This window comes from Octodon degus, unplaced genomic scaffold, assembly GCF_000260255.1.
Source record: "Octodon degus isolate 3935 unplaced genomic scaffold, OctDeg1.0 scaffold00131, whole genome shotgun sequence".
Classification (NCBI taxonomy): domain Eukaryota; kingdom Metazoa; phylum Chordata; class Mammalia; order Rodentia; family Octodontidae; genus Octodon; species Octodon degus.
Genome location: NW_004524707.1, coordinates 2871823 through 2889198, shown reverse-complemented (window position 1 = coordinate 2889198; position 17376 = coordinate 2871823). Strand labels below are relative to the sequence as shown.

The 17376-nt window shown below is 41.5% G+C and overlaps 1 protein-coding gene across 8 annotated transcripts in view; it reads right to left on the bottom strand.

Moving 5' to 3' along the window:
• The window catches only part of Cd46 (CD46 molecule), a 36987-nt gene extending 19911 nt beyond the window's left edge, over nucleotides 1–17076 (bottom strand). For 6 of the 8 annotated variants that reach the window (XR_002818060.1, XR_002818061.1, XR_002818062.1 and 3 more), the window contains exons 1-6: nucleotides 16786–17008; nucleotides 11041–11226; nucleotides 10588–10690; nucleotides 8812–8897; nucleotides 7232–7429; nucleotides 2190–2372 (exon numbers count right to left, since the gene is read on the bottom strand). Coding sequence is in view for 5 of the 8 variants with exons in the window: in XM_023701165.1 (XP_023556933.1) it covers nucleotides 2190–2372; nucleotides 7232–7429; nucleotides 8812–8897; nucleotides 10588–10690; nucleotides 11041–11226; nucleotides 16786–16909 (880 nt within the window). In the remaining 3 variants the exon portion in view is untranslated. Of the gene's footprint in view, nucleotides 1–2189; nucleotides 2373–7231; nucleotides 7430–8811; nucleotides 8898–10587; nucleotides 10691–11040; nucleotides 11227–16379 lie in introns of all 8 variants that reach the window. The other 2 variants (XM_023701168.1, XM_023701167.1) reach the window with 2 other exon arrangements.
• Nucleotides 17077–17376: the final 300 nt, after the last annotated feature.

Below are 17376 nucleotides of genomic sequence, written 5' to 3'. Positions count from 1 at the left end.
AAAAAAAAAAAAAAAAAAAAAAAAAAAAAAAAAAATTGATCCCTGTGGTCTCTTTTCTTCATAAACATTTTCTCACAATTAGTTCTCTCTTCATCTTTTAACTCCAGGCTAAATTGGTGGCTTACACACCCTTCAAGTCAACTTTTGAAAAAAGCCAATCAATAACCCCAGTGTGCCATGATGGTTGTGCCCACGTGGGGTGGGTGTGCCAGTGCAGATAGGTAGGGGGGCATGAAGTTCACTCCAAAAGCCATCTCTCCCGTCCCACCCTTCCAACCTCACAGCACTCAAGCAACAAGAATGTACTGGGTTCTTATAGGAATTCTAAAAAGGTAATTACTATCCTAACATATATAATTTCCTTCTATTCTATAAATATTAAAGAGCTGGGAAGGGAGCAGTTGAGGTTTCTTTCAGTTCGGTATCCACATTAACGCCCATGGAAGTGATGCTGATGGAGGAGGCAGAGCCCAGCTAGAGACCCGCCATCCGCTCCTCTTGGCTAATGTGACTCCTCTCTGTCCTGCTGTGGAGCCAGTGGAGACTGCACCCAGCAAGATAATTCCTTCCAGCATATCGATATACTTTGTCCAACCCTAAACCAGCAAACCCTCTCAGAACAATCCACCACAGTAAATGAGCTCTTTTCCTACCTTTCGGTTGCTATAAAATTTCAATTTTTGTCGCCAAATAAAACTGTTCCATGAAGAGAAAAAAGAAAAATTGTTTTAGGTGAGAAAAGGAGCAGAGAGGAAGTAGAGATGGGCGTCTTGTTCCGGATTGAGCAGAGGTGGCTCCGTTAGAAGACTACATAGAAAAAGTAAACCACTCGAGTTCCAGGAAAGGAAACCTAAACCTGGATGAGGAAGGTACCAGGAGAGGAGTTAACAGATCACTTTTAGGAAGAAGACGATGCTAAAGGTGAGGACAGAAAACACACAGGAGCACACAGCTCTTCCCCTTCAGATGATTTAGCGGCAGAGGGTAGCTCAGCCACCTTTTAGAGTGTCCCCCACACAGACACCTGCTAAGCGACCTGAGTGCACTCCTGGTAGATCTTTCTGTCAGCCAGCAAGGAAGGTGCTGAATCATTTCACATTTCACATTGTGCACTCCTGTTCATAAGTGTGAATGATGGCAAATATCAGAGTCATTATCACAGGTAGGTGTAAAAATATTCAGCCTGGTTTTATTACTAAAAACAAGTAATAAAACTCATGAGTATTATGAATTCCTAATCTACTCATTATGAGTAGACCTTACTGGGAATTTAAAGGATATGAAAAACACTACCAGGAACTTGAAGGACTCATTTTAAGGAGTATAAACAGAATGTTATTAAATCTGAGATAATGGAAGCTGGAAGTTTTGTACTGGGAGAAGTGGACATTGGAAAAGAAAAGCATAGAGCTTGGACCAGACACTTGGGAGTTACTGTTAGCATCCTCACAAGAAATTTAAAAGATTTTTAAAACAATATAAGCAGAAAGTTATTAAACCCAACTCAAAGTTGGAGGTTTTGTACTGGGGGAAGGAAGCACTGGAAAAATAATAAAATGGGAGCTGGCGAGATAGCTCAGGGGACTAGAGTGCCTGCTTAGGCAAGCTTAGGCAAACACAGGGACCATGGTTTGATACCCGGTACTACATGCCATGCAGGTTGGCTGAGCCAGCCAGAGTTCAGGCTTAGTGGCTCGTGCATGTAATCCCAACACTGCAGAGAGTGAAAGCAGGAGGATCACCAAGAGTCCGAGCTGTGTATTGAGACCCTGCAACAACCAAATAATAATAATAATAATAATAATAATAATAATGGATCAATTACTTACTTTTCATTACACTTGCATGAACTATGCCTGTCATTCCTTTTTTTTTTTTTTTTTTTTTTTTTTTTTTTTTTTTGAGGTACCGGGGATTGAACTCAGGACCGTGTACTTGCCAGGCAAGCACTTATTCTACTGAGCTATCTCTCAGCCCCGTGCTAATCTGCTAAAACCCTAGAAAAACATACCAAATCCCAATAGAATTCTAGGTGAATTTTATATCATATGTCTGACACAAAAATGAATACAGAATGGTGCTGGAAAAGTTTCTGCTTCTAAGCATTTCTGTATCATTGATATTTAATGTCAAAGAAATCACATTAAAAAAAAAAAAAACAAGAAGGGGAAAAAAGACAAGCTTTGTACCTTTGAGACATTCTGGGATAGGGGGTTCCCAAGCGTTGTCGCTCCCACAGACAATCTTGTCGCTGCCATTGAGGTAATAACCGGGGATGCACTCAAACACAACCGTGGCTTGGTACAGAAATGTTTTTCCAAATCCTGCTATCTGCCTTCCATTTTTAAGCACTGGAAATGGACATTTGACTACTGCAAAGAAAGAAATAAAAACCCCTGTATTTAATGGAAATGTATCATAACCTAGGACCAGAAAAAAATACAAAGTATTAATTTAGTAGAGACAAAGACAAGAAATAGAACACATTTATAAACAAACTAAAAAATGTATGGTGTGCCACACCAGCCCTGCCCCCAAGCATGCCGAGTCTACCACAGAAACCAGTATGGTGTGCATGTTTGTAATCTGAGCGCTGGGGAGGCTGAAAACAGGAGGATCACTACGAGTGCGAGCTGCGTAGTGAGACCTTGTACCAAATACATAAAATAAATAAATAAATATGGTGATTTGAGCTTAGTGGTGCACAGCTGTAATCCCAGGATTTGAGAGGCTGAGGCAGGAGGATTGCTGTTTGAGGCCAGCCTGGGTGGGCTAGATAGTGAGTGCAAGGTCAGCCTGAACTACATAGCAAGATCCTGTGTCAAACAAACAAAAATTTGCATTTCAAAGTTTTAATATAAAGCATTTTAACTCCAGGTAAGCAGAGAAACCTAGTAACTTGTTCTTCATAGAATAGAATATCATGATAGATCATCCCCCACCCCCGCCAAGTTTTGAGAAAGATTGGACACGTTCAGGCTAAGTTTCAACATGTTTTAATTTTAGGGATTTTTTTCTTTCTTTCTTTTTTTTTTAATTTTTTTTAAGAACTGGGGATTGAACTTAGGCCCCTGCACTTGCCAGGGAAGCACTTATTCCACTGAGCCATCTCCTCCCTGGCCCCTCTAGGGATGTTTTTAAAGGTCATGCTGACACCAATAATGTTACCTTGCTCTTTACAAAGATAAGAAAAGGACTTCCCTGGAAAGGCTTACTTTATCTCAGAAATAAATAAGAAATTAGTCGTACTAAGATGTGCAAAAAGAAATTTATAGAGAAACAAATACAAGTTGGGGTTTCAAGGAATAGAAAGGCTGATGGAGTTATGCCCAAGTTTTGTAAATCCTTCCTAGCTGCAACCCAGAGATGAAGAAATACATTTTATGTTACAAACCAATATACAAGCACACAGGCCCCAAGTAAAACTTAGTGTCAATACTTAGCCTGTGTACTAGTGCTGTTCCCATATTTGCCATTCTATCGTATCTCTTAAGTAAACTGCAGTCATGATGCACTAGATTGATTTCAAGGCCCATCACTGGTTTGGGAGAGTTTGGGGGAAGGGGACAAAAACCACTGGATTGGGCATAGCAAGTGCAGGAGATCAAACTAGAAGAAGGCTTTTCTTTTTCCCTTAGAACTGAACATCTAGATGTACTGAATAGTACATATAGTACTATTCCCTTTCAGCCCTAAGAGCTTCCTTGAGCAATTCTTATAATTCAGTTTGTCTGGTAAGACTCAATCAGCTCTGCTTTATCTAACAGTGTTTTTACTTATTTAATCTTTGGTTGGGAAAGATTTCTCCTTGATACAGAATTCTAGGTTGTGCCTTTTTATTTATTTATTGGATGTAGGGTCTCGCTATGCAGCTCAGACTTGTAGTGATCCTCCTGCCTCAGCCTCCCCAGTGCTGGGATTACAGGCATGCACCCCCACCCCAGTTTCAGTGACTGGCATGGCGAATCCTTCCAGGACCTGCACGGCATGTGATACTGGAGATTGAACCTTGGTCCTTCCACTTGCCAGGCAGTTACTTGTGCCATTGAGCTTGTGTCTTTTATTGGGGCACTTTTGGAGGCACTACTGCCTCCAGCCCCTCAGTGTTTTTTAAAGAGCTCAGTCACTCTTGCCAGACCCTTTATCCACTGCCCTCTCAAAATAATACATATTTTCACTGCTGCTATTTTCTTCTGATTGGCTCCTTTTCTTTCTTTCTTTCTTTCTTTCTTTCTTTCTTTCTTTCTTTCTTTCTTTCTTTCTTTCTTTCACCAGTTATCTTTTGTTTTTGGTAGCTTTACCAAGTTATTAAACTCTACCAAACTTCTAAGTTTGTTTTATTTTTTCTTTTTGGTAAATTTTAATAATTTTTCATTCTGATCTCCTGCACTTTCACTGAGCTTGTTGAAACTAAGGTTGCTGTTTTGAGTCAGCTTGGGATAATTTTTTGGCTAGTATTTATTCAAGTAACTTTCTAGGCTTTTTTCCTGCAGCATGGCTCCGTTGACATTTGGCGGGCTAACGTGCTTCCACAGGTCTGTAACAGTCTCTCCCTTTGAAAATATTTCTTCTTAAATCATGTTGGATTTCTGCTGAGGCGTCTTGAGGTTCAGCGGTCTTTTCACTGTGTTTAGCCCTGGCTAATGACGTTTATAAGTTTGGTACAATGGGCACACAGTAAAAGCTGCCTTTTCTGGTTTAAACATGGATGAGTTTTACAAAATGGTAACAATCACACAAACGACTGCTGCAGTGAGGATAAAGTTCTAGTCCTCTCCACACTTACTCCACCACACTTGTGACTTAGACCCTCCGCCCACCCCGACCCCGCCAGCCCCAACTGTCTGCTACACAGAATTATATAGCCTTCAGAGACCGGCCTATATTACTCAGCATGATGACACTTGGGGCCCATATGTGTTGGTGATTTATATGTACGTGAATGTTTATAAATCAACAAGTGTGTTTCAGATTTTCTCAGTTTGCATTCTTACCAACAGAGTTAAGAGAATGCTAGCTGTTTCGTATGTCTTTGCCAGCATGCAGTGTGGTGGGGGTTATATGTGTTTATGTTCAGCCATTCTAATGTGTGTTGCATGGTATCTCATTTACAGAGATGATTTGATTTCTTCCTTTCCAGCAAGTGTCCTTGTTTTTTCTCTTGCCATTGTACTGGGTAGGACTCCAATACTATATTGAATATAGCAATGATAGCGCACATTCTTGCTTTGTTTCTACCTTAGTTTATTTTTTTAATTACAATGAACTGAATCTTTTACCATTAAATATATGTCAGTTGTGGGATTTTGTAGATGCCTTTGTGTTTTTTTCAGATTGAGCAAGACAGCCAGCTTCTAATTCTAGCCTGCTGAGAAGTTTTATCATGAAAAGATGATGAATTTTATCCAAGTTTTTTTGCATCTAGTAAGATGATACAATTTTCTTCTTTTTTGTGTTTTCGAAATATATTAAATAATTCCGATTAAATTTTATATTGAACTAGCCTTGCATCCCTGGGCTAAACCTTCTTGGTAAAGACTTATGGTGCCACAGGATTTGATTTGTTCATATTTTGTTGAGGATATTTAGTTTGATATTCATTGAGGATACTGCTTGGGCTTTTTAATGTTTTTGTCCAGGGTGATGCTGTCTTTATAAAATGGGTGGAGAAGTGTCATCTTCTGCATTTTCTTGAAAAGTTTGTACAGAATCATTTTTGTTTATTCTTTAAATGTTTTGTTGAATTCCCTGTGGAGAACCTGGGCCGCCAGTTCTCTTTATAGGAAGGCCAAAATGAAAAGTTCTATTACTGTAATAGACATAGGACTATTCAGGTTATCTGTCCTTCTAAATGAGTTTTTGTGCTTAGAGACTGTCAAGAAATTTGTCAATTTTCTTTAAGCTAGTAAGTTTAAGGGCATTCAATTTTATGTGATATTTGTTACAGTATTTCATATATCCACAAGATATTTAGGATGTTCTCTTTTTCATTAATATTGGTAATTTGTTGGGGGGTTTTCTTGGTCCATCTGACTATAAGTTTATCTACTTTATCTCCAAGAGCTGTTGGTTTCATTGACTTTTTTTCTCCTTTCAGCTTCTTTGATGGCAGGTCTGTTTTTATCATTTTATTCTGTTTGCTTCCCTTTAGGTTAATTTGGTAAATGTTTCTTAAGGTGCAGGTTCAGAGCACTGATTTGTGACTGTTTTCCTAGTATAATTATTTCATGCTGTAAATTTCCTCCTAGGTAATGCATTCGCTGTACTGCCCCCCAACACTTTGACATGTGTTTTCATTTTTACTCCATTCAAAATACTTTCTAATTTCCCACCTGACTTCTTTCAGCTATAGAGGAGTCTGGCATAATTTTCAATTATTTGAGGGTTTCCTTGATGTCTTTGTCATTGATTTCTGCTTTCCTTCTATGGTGATCAGATAATATACTAATTTCAATTTTTAATATTTGTCTTTATTTATTTATTTATTTTTGTATTTAGTACAGCGTCTGCAGGGTCTCACTACACAGACCGAACCTGCAGTGCTCCTGTTTTAGCCTCCCAAGTGCTCTATTACAGGTGCATGCCACCATGCCCAATCTCAATCACCATCCCAGTTGAGCTATCTGGCTGGCCCTAATATTTGTTTAAAGTAGTCATGCCAAGATGGTTTTCTGCCTAAGAGATGTTACAGGTGTAATTGAAAAGAGTATCTATGTTGCTGCTGTTCAGGGCACCTCTGATTCAAGGGGCGAATTCTGCCCTGGGTCACCATGTTCGTGGTCACTGTACAGTGCTTTAAACATCTGAGGATTACAAGTTTGTTCAGAGTTTATCATTCAGTATCCAGTAGGATGGTTATTCTATTATAATCAACTTTCTCCTTATCTGCAGTACAACTCTTACATTCTTGTAGAACAAGACACTACTTTTAGATGGGTGTTCATTGTGGTTGTTTCAAACAGAAACAACCCAACTCGGGCATAAGCAGAGTAGTTCACAATGTATTAAACAGAATGTGAAGAACATGTTCAGGGGAGCGACAGGAAACTCTAACACTGAAGTATTAACTTGAGTTAACTTAGTCTGTATTAAATTAAATCAGAAACCACTTTTATAAGAAAAGGAAACATATATTCAATTTTTTGTGTGCTTACTTGTAGGTAAAAGCTGTTTACAAAATATTTCCACAATAACTAGAAGTGAAGAAACAAATGCATCGAGAGATTATTACCTCTGCACTCAGGAGCTGCGCTGCTCCACACTTCCTGGCCAGCACAGTAAAGCACCTCATTTCCAACAAGTGACAGTTTATCTGGTCCTGGGACATCATCACAGCTATAGGTTACTGCTTCAAAATATTGAAATACTTGTACGTCACTGAAGGTGTATTTTCCATTTTTTATTTTTGGAGGTGGTGCACATGACACCTCTTTTTAAAAAAAAAAAGAAAAAGAAAAAATGAAAGACAGAATCAAAGAAAAATTAATATATTATTAATTTTTTTTGGAACTGGGGATTGAACTCAGGCCCTTGCACTTGCCAGGGAAGAGCTTATTCCACTGAGCCATCTCCCTGGCCCAATATATTACTAATAAAGCTTTTCAAATTGTGTTTAATAAATTCATCAATATAGGTGGTCTATAAGCTAATTCAATATCCATCTAGTAAGTTTTCTGTGAAGAAGTGGATTGCCCTCAATTCAAACCTTTAATATAGAATGAATTTTCAGAACAAAGGTTATTTTTTTGAATGTTTAAAAATGTATTTAGAAACCTATAGGAGAGCTAAGGTATAGCTGAGCCAGTGGTAGAGCTCTTGTCTAGCCTCTTAGTCCACTGAGCTATCTCATCAGCCCCTGTGCTGTTTTACTTCAACAAATACCTAAATATGTTTGTATCAAACACATTACAATAGTTATACAGTAAGTTTTAATATGTGGCAGGGCAATCTTATTGTTTTTTCATTCAAAATGTTCCCAGAAGTTCTTGTATATTTATTTATCTATACAGATTTTAAAATAGGCCCAATTCTAAAAGTAGCCCATTGGCAATCCCAGTGGAATGTTTTAAATATACCTATTATTGGTAGAGGACAGTTTTATTCTATTAAGATTGCCTTTATGGAATAAAACATTTTTAATTTAAAAAAATATATTTAGTACAGGTTCTACAGGGTCTCACTACACAGATTAGACTTGTAGTGATCCTCCTGTGTTCAACCTCCCAAGCGCTGGGATTACAGGCACGCACCACCATGCCCAATCTCACAAATGTTATTTTTTAAAGGTACAGAATACTTATATTTATCTGCAAGGCCATGGCAGGATTTCTTCTATGAGATGCTGACAATTTAATATGAGAATATACATGAGATTAAAAGTAAAACTAAATGCTAATTGAGAAATGTTTGATAATTTATAAATACATTCATACTGTAAACTGGTGGTTCACACTAACACCGATCTTCTCTCATTCTTACCCTCAAAGTATGGTAACTTTTGCAGGGACCTTGGTCACACAATAGTTTAACTCCAGATATCTTCCTCCAAGCAAGATTGGCCACAATGTAATGCCACTGTTCTATGATTTTTCAGATTTCAAAATTTCCCATAAAAATGTTATGTAGGCTAACATATATTGAGGTTTTTGTCCTTAAAATGAATTAGTAAATAATTCTTTCTGAAATTCTCCCTTTTAATTCCAATATGATCCGTATCAGTAGCTATCACCCACATGAAGAAAAGCTCCTTGGGTACTTGTTCATCTAAATGCGTAAAGGAAGCCCTAAATCTTAAAAAGCGAGTTTACTTACTTTCACACTTGGGAATTTTGTCACTCCAAAGCACCTTATTTCCTTTAAGTTCACAATATATTCTTTCAGTACCAACCAGGTAAAAACTAAATGAGAAAAGAAAAAGTTATTGTTTTCTTTAGTGGTTAACATGATACAAACAACAGTGAAGGAGATGTTTAGATGTTGTTCTACACGTTGGTAGTTTGAAATAACTTTCTTAAATAACATGCAGCCAAAGTGCCGAACAAACCTGCAATTTACTCAGAGGGAGGCTTCCTCAACAGGAATGCACTGTTCAAGAGGAATGATGTCTAACTAAGTCTCTCACCACCTGCCTGGCAGTCCAGCCTGGTATTTTCTCCTGCAAGCACATTACACATTCTTCACTCCCACATGCTGCTCAGGGAGGACACACAGGGACCCAGTTGAAATGGGCCCCTTTAGAGTGGCTACTTCATGGATGACAGCTGCTTGAGTGTGGACAAAACAGTTCAGGTTTCTCTTGCTCAGTTTGCTCTTCAAAAGAGGATACCTATCGTAACTCATGGTGCTGCCTGAGAATGAAGTTGTTACTAGCATTATTTAGATCAGAAGATCTTTCTAGGACAAGCTCAGGAATATGACTCAATGAAGTCTTCCCTGACTATTTATTTATTTATTTATTTATTTATTTTAGGGAAGGGTCTACAGGGTGTTCAGGGTCTCACTACTAGATCAGACTCGTAGTGATCTGCCTGTTTACAGCTTCCCAAGAGCTGGGATTACAGGTGTGCATCACCACGCCCAGTCTCAATTGCTGTCTCAGCGCACCCCGGGGATGGGGCTGGTATGGCAGGCCTGGAGATCGAACCCCAGGCCCCTGCACCTGTTGGCAGGCACTTTAATCTGCTATTTTGCTGGCCCTTTCCCTGATGATTTAAATTCAGAGAAATCTCTCCTTTTTCTGTACCGTCACGGACATTATCATGAAGTATTCTACTTATCTGTTAGTTTTCCATTTCACTGTATAGCACTGCATATACTGTAGTTATCAGTAAGGCTACAGCTCCCTTGGGAAGGGTCTGAAACCTTTGATTCCCTCAAAGTGTCTAGCAAACCCTTTCTGTACAACCTCCAAGTGAATTTCCTAACATTTTTACTTAAATAAAAAAATAAAACAAAACCCCAAAACAGTGAATATGCATGTAGTCACAGCAGATTCGTCCCCAAGTCCAGCCCTATTTTTAATATAGTGTATTGCACTAGCTCTCTCAATGTACATTTTTCATAAATACCTTATTTCTCCAGTGTATACTATTAAGAACTCTATGGAACAAAACATTCTTCTTGAGTGGCCAGTGCCTTTTTTTCTTTTTAGGTAGTTCAGTTCTCTGTAGCAGTCTCAAAAATAAGGTTTTCCATGTGAAAGATGTTGACTGACCTCTATCAGATCAACTATGGTCTGATTAACATCTGGGGCAGGGTTCTCTGGCCAGAAACCCAGCTTTGGATGGCTCTCTATTTCCCATTCTTGGGTATGTAGGATGAAGTCACTATATTTACTCCACTCTTAATGCTTACAATAGGCTTATTATTTGATAAAACAAGAATTGTACAGCTTTGCTTTCTTTGAGCTTCAGTTCTTTATTACGCATCTTTATTCTGTGCATAAAGCACCCCCTCAGGTTGTTTGGCTAGAAATACAACTTGGCACATAGAACACAAAATTAAAGGAAATGTATATGAATTCCTAAGAACAAAAGGAAAAGAAACAATCAGTAATGTTTACCTTGTTTCCTCTAAGGAGGGACTTACCCCGGAACACAAGTAAAGCGAGCTTGATCACCCCAGGTATGAGTTCCATTTATATATTCTATTCTGCCGTTTACAGGGGGGTTTAGATATGTACATTTCATTTCTAAAAGGAAATCATTGTGAAAGTTTAAAATCCAGTTTCCAAATGTGCTTGAATCAAACCCAAAATTCTGTATTGCTATTTTGGATTAATAGGCTATTACCTTCTTTATTTAACTACTGTATATAAGGGCAAATGTAAGGTTCACCATTACATAGGCGACCAATTGTCAAGGAAAATATTACTTAGAAATGTCTCAAAGTTTGAAAAAAACACATTTAATCAAAAGGATTGTTTCATGTGAGAAAATCATTCCAATAGTGACATATGCACTCTAAAATGTGTGAAAAATTTCAGAGCAAGCACAAACAAACAAACAAACAAACAAACCATATTTGGCTGTATTTACTTACTTAAACATCCATCATCTGTAATAGGCACCCACGAATGATTCTTCTCACAAGTAGAAACCATGAGAAAAATAGGCATAAGAATGTATCCTTTCTTACATCTATACTCTACTGTTTCCCCAATTTGATAATAGGGTTTAGGATTTACAGGATCCATAGCTTCAAATGGTGGTGGAAGCACACAGGCATCTAGGGAGAAAGGAGGACAAACATGAAGATCAAATATTAATATCACTCTGTCCAGGCAGAGCCTGGCTGACACTAGGTAGAGCAGAAACAGCGGCAAACTCATGTTAAGGTTCTACACAATTGTCCTGAGCTTCCAATCAAGTGGAGGAAGTAGTAGAAGAATGTCATTTCCATTTGACAGTAAACTAAAGGATGCCATTTATGTTTGGCCTTTAAAAATAGACCTGAGTGTATATCTTTCTCCAGTTTTTTCTAAATTCCTTTCAAAATTAACACCTCTTCTAAGAAGTCACCTCAGGTACATAGCACTCTGCTTACGGTGCTTTTCTATAGTTTGAAACAGAAGCTTTGGACCACCGGCCCCTCGAGGCTCTCATTGTTCAGAAAGCAAATTCCTAGAGGTCAAGGCCCATGTCTTCCTTTTCTACTACACTTGTACCCCAGGGGTACACAAGAAATGCTGAGGTAAATGGGATGATCAAATAGGCATTGTGGCTTTCAAGGATCGAGATCAGTACAGACTCAAGTATTTGAGAGCACACATCTTCATTCCATTCATTTCATATCAGTGATCTTGCAAGTGGAGAGGGGTCACTTAAGCATAGACATTTACTATGTTGAATATTCTTACATGAACTTTCAATTTTATTTGCATGTGTGTGGAATTTTTATTTATTTATTTTTTGCTTTCTGAATGTAAAACCCAGTTGAATCTTGCCTCTTGATCCTGCCATCATGCGTTTCCTTAGAAGTCTCCCTGCATGGCTGTGGGCCTTTTCATCCAACATGTCCCTACAGTAACAATTGTACTGCTGTGCTTTTCAGTTTTATTTCTGTTTTTGTAGTTTTTTTCTTTTTCTTTTTGTCCAGATGGAGGGGTCACTTTCACTTCAGCAATTCATCATCTTTCAATTATCTGCACAGTCCATTAGGAGAATTATGTAAAATAAGATGACCTTGAGCAAAGGCCTACCTTGCTAAAAGAATCCTAATGCTTGTCCTGAGGTAAGAACTTAAGGACAAAGATCTGTTTCCTTAAACACGAGAAACGTTCCCTTCAGCCCATGTCATGTTCTAAGCTCTACATGTATCTCCATATTGACCCAGTATTTTATGTACACTCTGTTCTACAATCTGCCTGTTGACAATGCTCTCATTTCAACTGTGCCGACCTTGTGCTCTCAACATTCCTCGGTCAGTGGCCTAAAACAACAGCAAAAGGCTGTAGTAACTTAAATCATTGTTATGAAAAAAGTACAGAGTTGGATTTCTATTGAACCAGGGTCTCACTATATAGCCGAGGCCAGCCTTGAATGTGCTACGTAGCTCAGGCTGGCCTCAAGCTTGATATCCTCCTTCTACTGCCTCCTCGATTTTATTTTATAATAAGAAAAAGGAGGGGCTAGAAGTATCTAGAATTCTGTTCTGGACTTCTGGGCACATACCGTCATTCTAGGATCTCCTGGAGCCAGCAAAAGCAGAACACTGAATTTTCCTCCTGTTCAGAGGTTCACACTCCACAGCCCAGCTTCAGTGCTTAACTTTTCTATATTCTACAAGATGACTGATTTGAAGCTCTGTGGCCAACCTATAACAAAGGAGGCCAATATTATAGTACAACAGGATGTCGCAGGTGAGTTCAGGGGAGTGGAGCAGCTCCGTATGCTGGGTCTCTTGCAATTTGCTCACAGATGCCATTTCTCTGACCCTCATGAGTACCACACCAAGACACCAGAAACTTCCATTTGACCAAAATTGGAGCCACAAGGAAACCTGGCCATCTTATATTGCTCTTTCTCCTGTCCTACACAGCTCATTTGTTTTTATTTGTGTAAGCTTGTGATGCAGAGTAATTACATTTGTTTTGGGAAGTTGGTCCATGCAGAGATTATGTCTGGATCATTTTCCATTTCCTTACTCCCTACCTTTACCCTCATCACCACAAAATTCACCACTATGTTTCTTATAATCTTTCATTTATTTTATTCTTTATATTTTAGGTTTCTCATATGTATGAGAAAAAAATGCAGACTTCCTCAAAATGCAGACTGACATCTATGCCTGGGGATATATTCTTTATTTCTCTCATTTCTAGGCCACAAAAATTACATTGATCACTTTCAGAATCATCAAATGGTTCTTGCTTGTTAAATTCACACTAACAATCTCTTCCTGGGCAGTTGGTCACCTTCTTGATCACATCTGGAACTGTCCATTCCATCCTTTTCTCCTTCCCTCCTTCCTTAGCTTCCTAGAAAGTATGGGCCTTGGTTTTCAGCTTGTCCCCAGGCCCGAGGTGGATCTGTGACATCTGTCTGAGGACCTGGTGTTCTTCGTCACTCAAGGCCACCTCTTGTGTCTTCACTGCTGTGGAGGCCAGCTGCCTTCCCAGCCCCTCTCCCACATGGAGGTACCAGTTCACCTATTCATTGCCTTGCCTGCTGCACCCCTTAACTGGACCTGTCCCCCACCGCAGGCAACACAGTGAAGCTTCATTTATCACATGCCCAAGTCTCAACTTTGGTCTCCCCAGATGCCATGTCTGTTCAGCCTCCTAGTGCTCTCCTTTCCCGAGTTCCTCTCATTTCTCCTCTGCGCTGCCCTGAGTGTGTCTGAGGAGGTCTTCTTAGATGTCTTTTTACCTTTCACTGGCTTCACTGAATCACTGAATTCATTTTCCACACTTGATCAGAGTTGTTCAGAGTTCTCCATATACTGCAGTCATTGAGGAGGCCCTGATGAGACAGATCCTCTTCAGTAGCTCTGCAGCACCTCAGGGTCACACCCAAAGCTCCTTAATAAGATCTACAGATCTTCAAAGTCCCTGTGTCCAGACCCTGCTCACATGGAGCACACTGAGGGAACTTAGTGCCAGCCTTGGCTGTGGTGTTCAGGTGTCCAGGCCTGTGCGATCACTGAACTTGTTTTGTATTTTAGGAGCTGCTATCCCACCCCAGCCCTCCCAGCTTCCTCTTAGTAGCAGCTCTTCCTGGAGGCTGCTTGCCTTTGCTTACTTAAAAACTTTGGGTTCTGTGTTCCTGTGGGGCTCTGCTGGACTCCTTTTGTAACTTGTTTTCTGGGGTACTTCCTTGTTGTTTAGAACCACATGGGACCACGCCTTCCCAAGAACCACATCATCCTGAGTCTTGTCTCCCCAGATTTAATCCACCCATAATCCCACCTGGGAAACATGCTCTGCCTTCCCCTGGTGGCACGGACTAGTTGCCCTCCCTTGGACTCTCCCAGCATGCATTTCTCAGGGAACCACCACAAGCATTTGAGTCTCACAGCTGGCCTGGCTGACTCCATGCACCCGTGTGACCACACTCATACTACAATATGTCCCTTATAGTAGCTGTTCCCACTATCATCAGGCACAAAGCAGCGATGGAGAGTATGCTGTCATGAATTTCGTATTGCAAATAATTTCTTGGAGTGTTTAACTACTGGTGAAGGGTGAACTGGCCACTTCTTTAGCTTCTTCCTCCCAGTATCCTAGAAACCTAGTAACCTACCACACAACTCTGTACCCTCAGTATGTGGAGTAAGGAGGCTGAGACCCCCACATAAGCATTTGTGATCTTGGTTTCTTTATCTGGACAGAAAAGGTCCTCAAATTAGCAGATGAGCCATTTCATAACAAGAGACTGTAGACTTTGTTCAAAAAAGTAGCCCCCCTCTGGAGGGAGGAGACTGGTCCCACAATTTGAATAATGTCCCTCTGTGACCTCAAATCATCTGGCAGCCCCTGTTGAGCTGGCAGCCCCCCATGCCCAGCATTGTCTGCCCATAAAGACATAAAGCTTGTTCATGAGAACAAGCTGTTCCAAAAAGGAAAGGCTTATTTTATCCACCTGTTCTCCCTGCCTACCCTATTGAGTTTTCAGCTTTCTTGTTGCTAGGTTTCACATTTCTCTTGACTTTACCTTTGACCTCTGCTCCCCATTTCTATTACCCTTTTTTGTGTTTTTTGAGACAAGGTCTTCCTATGTACCCCAGGCTGGCCTTTGAACTCAAGGTCATCCTCTTGCCTCAGTCTCCTCAGTGCTGGGATTATGAGCATGAGACACTATGCCTGGCTCCTATTACCCCTTTTAGAAGTGAACTATTTTGTAAGCACTAAGAAGCAAGAGTGGGCTGCCAGGAGTCCTGAAGAGTCTCCTGAGGTTAACGGACTACCTCAGCACCCTAGAAAGGCTGCCTTGGCATGGTCCTTTAAAGGACTTTCCTCTTGGAAGTAGGAGGAATTGTTTCCTGTGCTCTGAGCTCCTGGAAAATGTGATACTTCTCTGGTACTCAATAAAGGTGTTGATGAGGCTAAAAATCTGCCATTGAGAACCTCAAATGATTACCAAAACAGGTAAGATCTTTGTCTTGGAAAGGCGAGAAGTAGAGAACAGAAAAGCTAGTATAGGGAGCCCATGTTGGGTTGAGGGGTGTATGAGCTGGTGTGTGGGAGGTCTCCCTAAGCAGGTGATACTCCAGATGCCTCTCCAGGATTAAACAGCCCAGTATGGCATGAGGGAAAAGGAAATGTTCCATGGAAGGCCGAGGGGACAGCGGCCACTGGCCACAGGGCCTGTGTGAGGCACAGGAGTGTGGGCCCTGCCTCTGACAGTTGTCACGTGTGCTCAGATAGTGCCCCTGTCCTCCTATTCACTCCTCTTGGTTTGCAAAAAAATTCGTTAATACGCAGATTTAATTAATATCTGCCAATAAATCTCAGCAAATATTTCGATTGCCTGCTATTTGTCACTAGGGTTATCTGAGACAGAAATAAAACTCTCGTCTATTCTATTTACCTGTGTATTGCGTGTCAACGAATAGAGAAAGATGGAGCAGGTTAGGGACCGTCGCTTCCTGCCTAGGGCTCCTTCCCTAGAAGCAGCCCAGGGCCTGGGCCTCGGAAGTCAAATACTACTAAGTGGATGTTGCTCTTATGATGCTTAAGCTTATGGGTGAATGTTGCTGAGAAAAAAAAAATGCAGCGATAAAGGACTGGATGCATCAGACGGTGTAGAAACACCACAGATACAGGACGTGGAAAACGGACGGCCTTTGTGTAAGTTTTATCCAATAAGGATGCATTCCACAGCATTTTAGAAGTATCCCATTCAATGAAACATAAAACAAACCAGCTTAATATTATTTACCAATCCTTTTGTAGGATGTAGTTTCTCCATAGGCTTGGTTAACAATGAATTGTAGGTCGCTACTTTCAACTATGACTTAATGAACAGGGGAAAATGTCAAAAGCCTTTAGGGAATACTTAGGTAACGGACAGACAGAAAAAACACAAGAACCTGTGTAAGCCAGGCTCAGTTCTGTCTGGGGCACCGAGGAGACTTCAGGAAGACAAAAATCCAAACGTCCAAACCCGGCACTGACTTTGCCCCCGGGGCCCTTCCTAGGACAGTGCGCCCTTGCCGCCGCCCAGCAGCTCCGGCTGGGCTCCGTCCCTCGAGCTCGCAGCAAGCTTGGCTGCGGGCCGGGCCAGGCCGATCTCCTGGGGCCATCGGCCGCCGCCTGCACCGGCCCCGCCCCACTCCAGGTCCTACCAGAGGAGGCAGCCAGCAGGGACCCCGCGGCCAGCAGCCAGGCGCCCAGGAAGCGCCACCGACCAGCAGCGCGACCTTCGCCGTGGTGAGGAGGCGCCACGCACGGCGCGAAAGACGCCATCATCTTCCCAGAGATGAGCTGGAAACTGAACCGGCAGCACCAGGTTGCCCACTTTGAGCCCACTTGTCCAGACGCAACAATCTCAGACACACACAGGGTGAAGGGCCGCAGGGCGGGTGGGCGTGGCCGGAGAAGGAAGCGTCCTGAGGCGGAGCAGGATGGACCAATCGGACGGCGGAAGGGCGGGGCCCTAACCAGGTGGGACCAATCCTAGAAGCATAGGGCGGGGCCTTGACGCGGTGGGCGGGGCCTCGGAATGGCAGTCCAGGGCCTGTAGATGGCTAAGGCGTGGACCTCTCCGGCCCAGAGCTACTGCGCTCTGGCGGTGTCCCGCGCAGGCCACCTCGACGGCCGCGGGGCGTGCGGGAAGCCTCGGTGGCTACCATCAGTGTTGCCACCCTATCCGGGGATGGGGGTGCACAAGCACCGCTGGCCTTGTCATCATTTCCGGAGCTCGGCTTAAAGCAGCC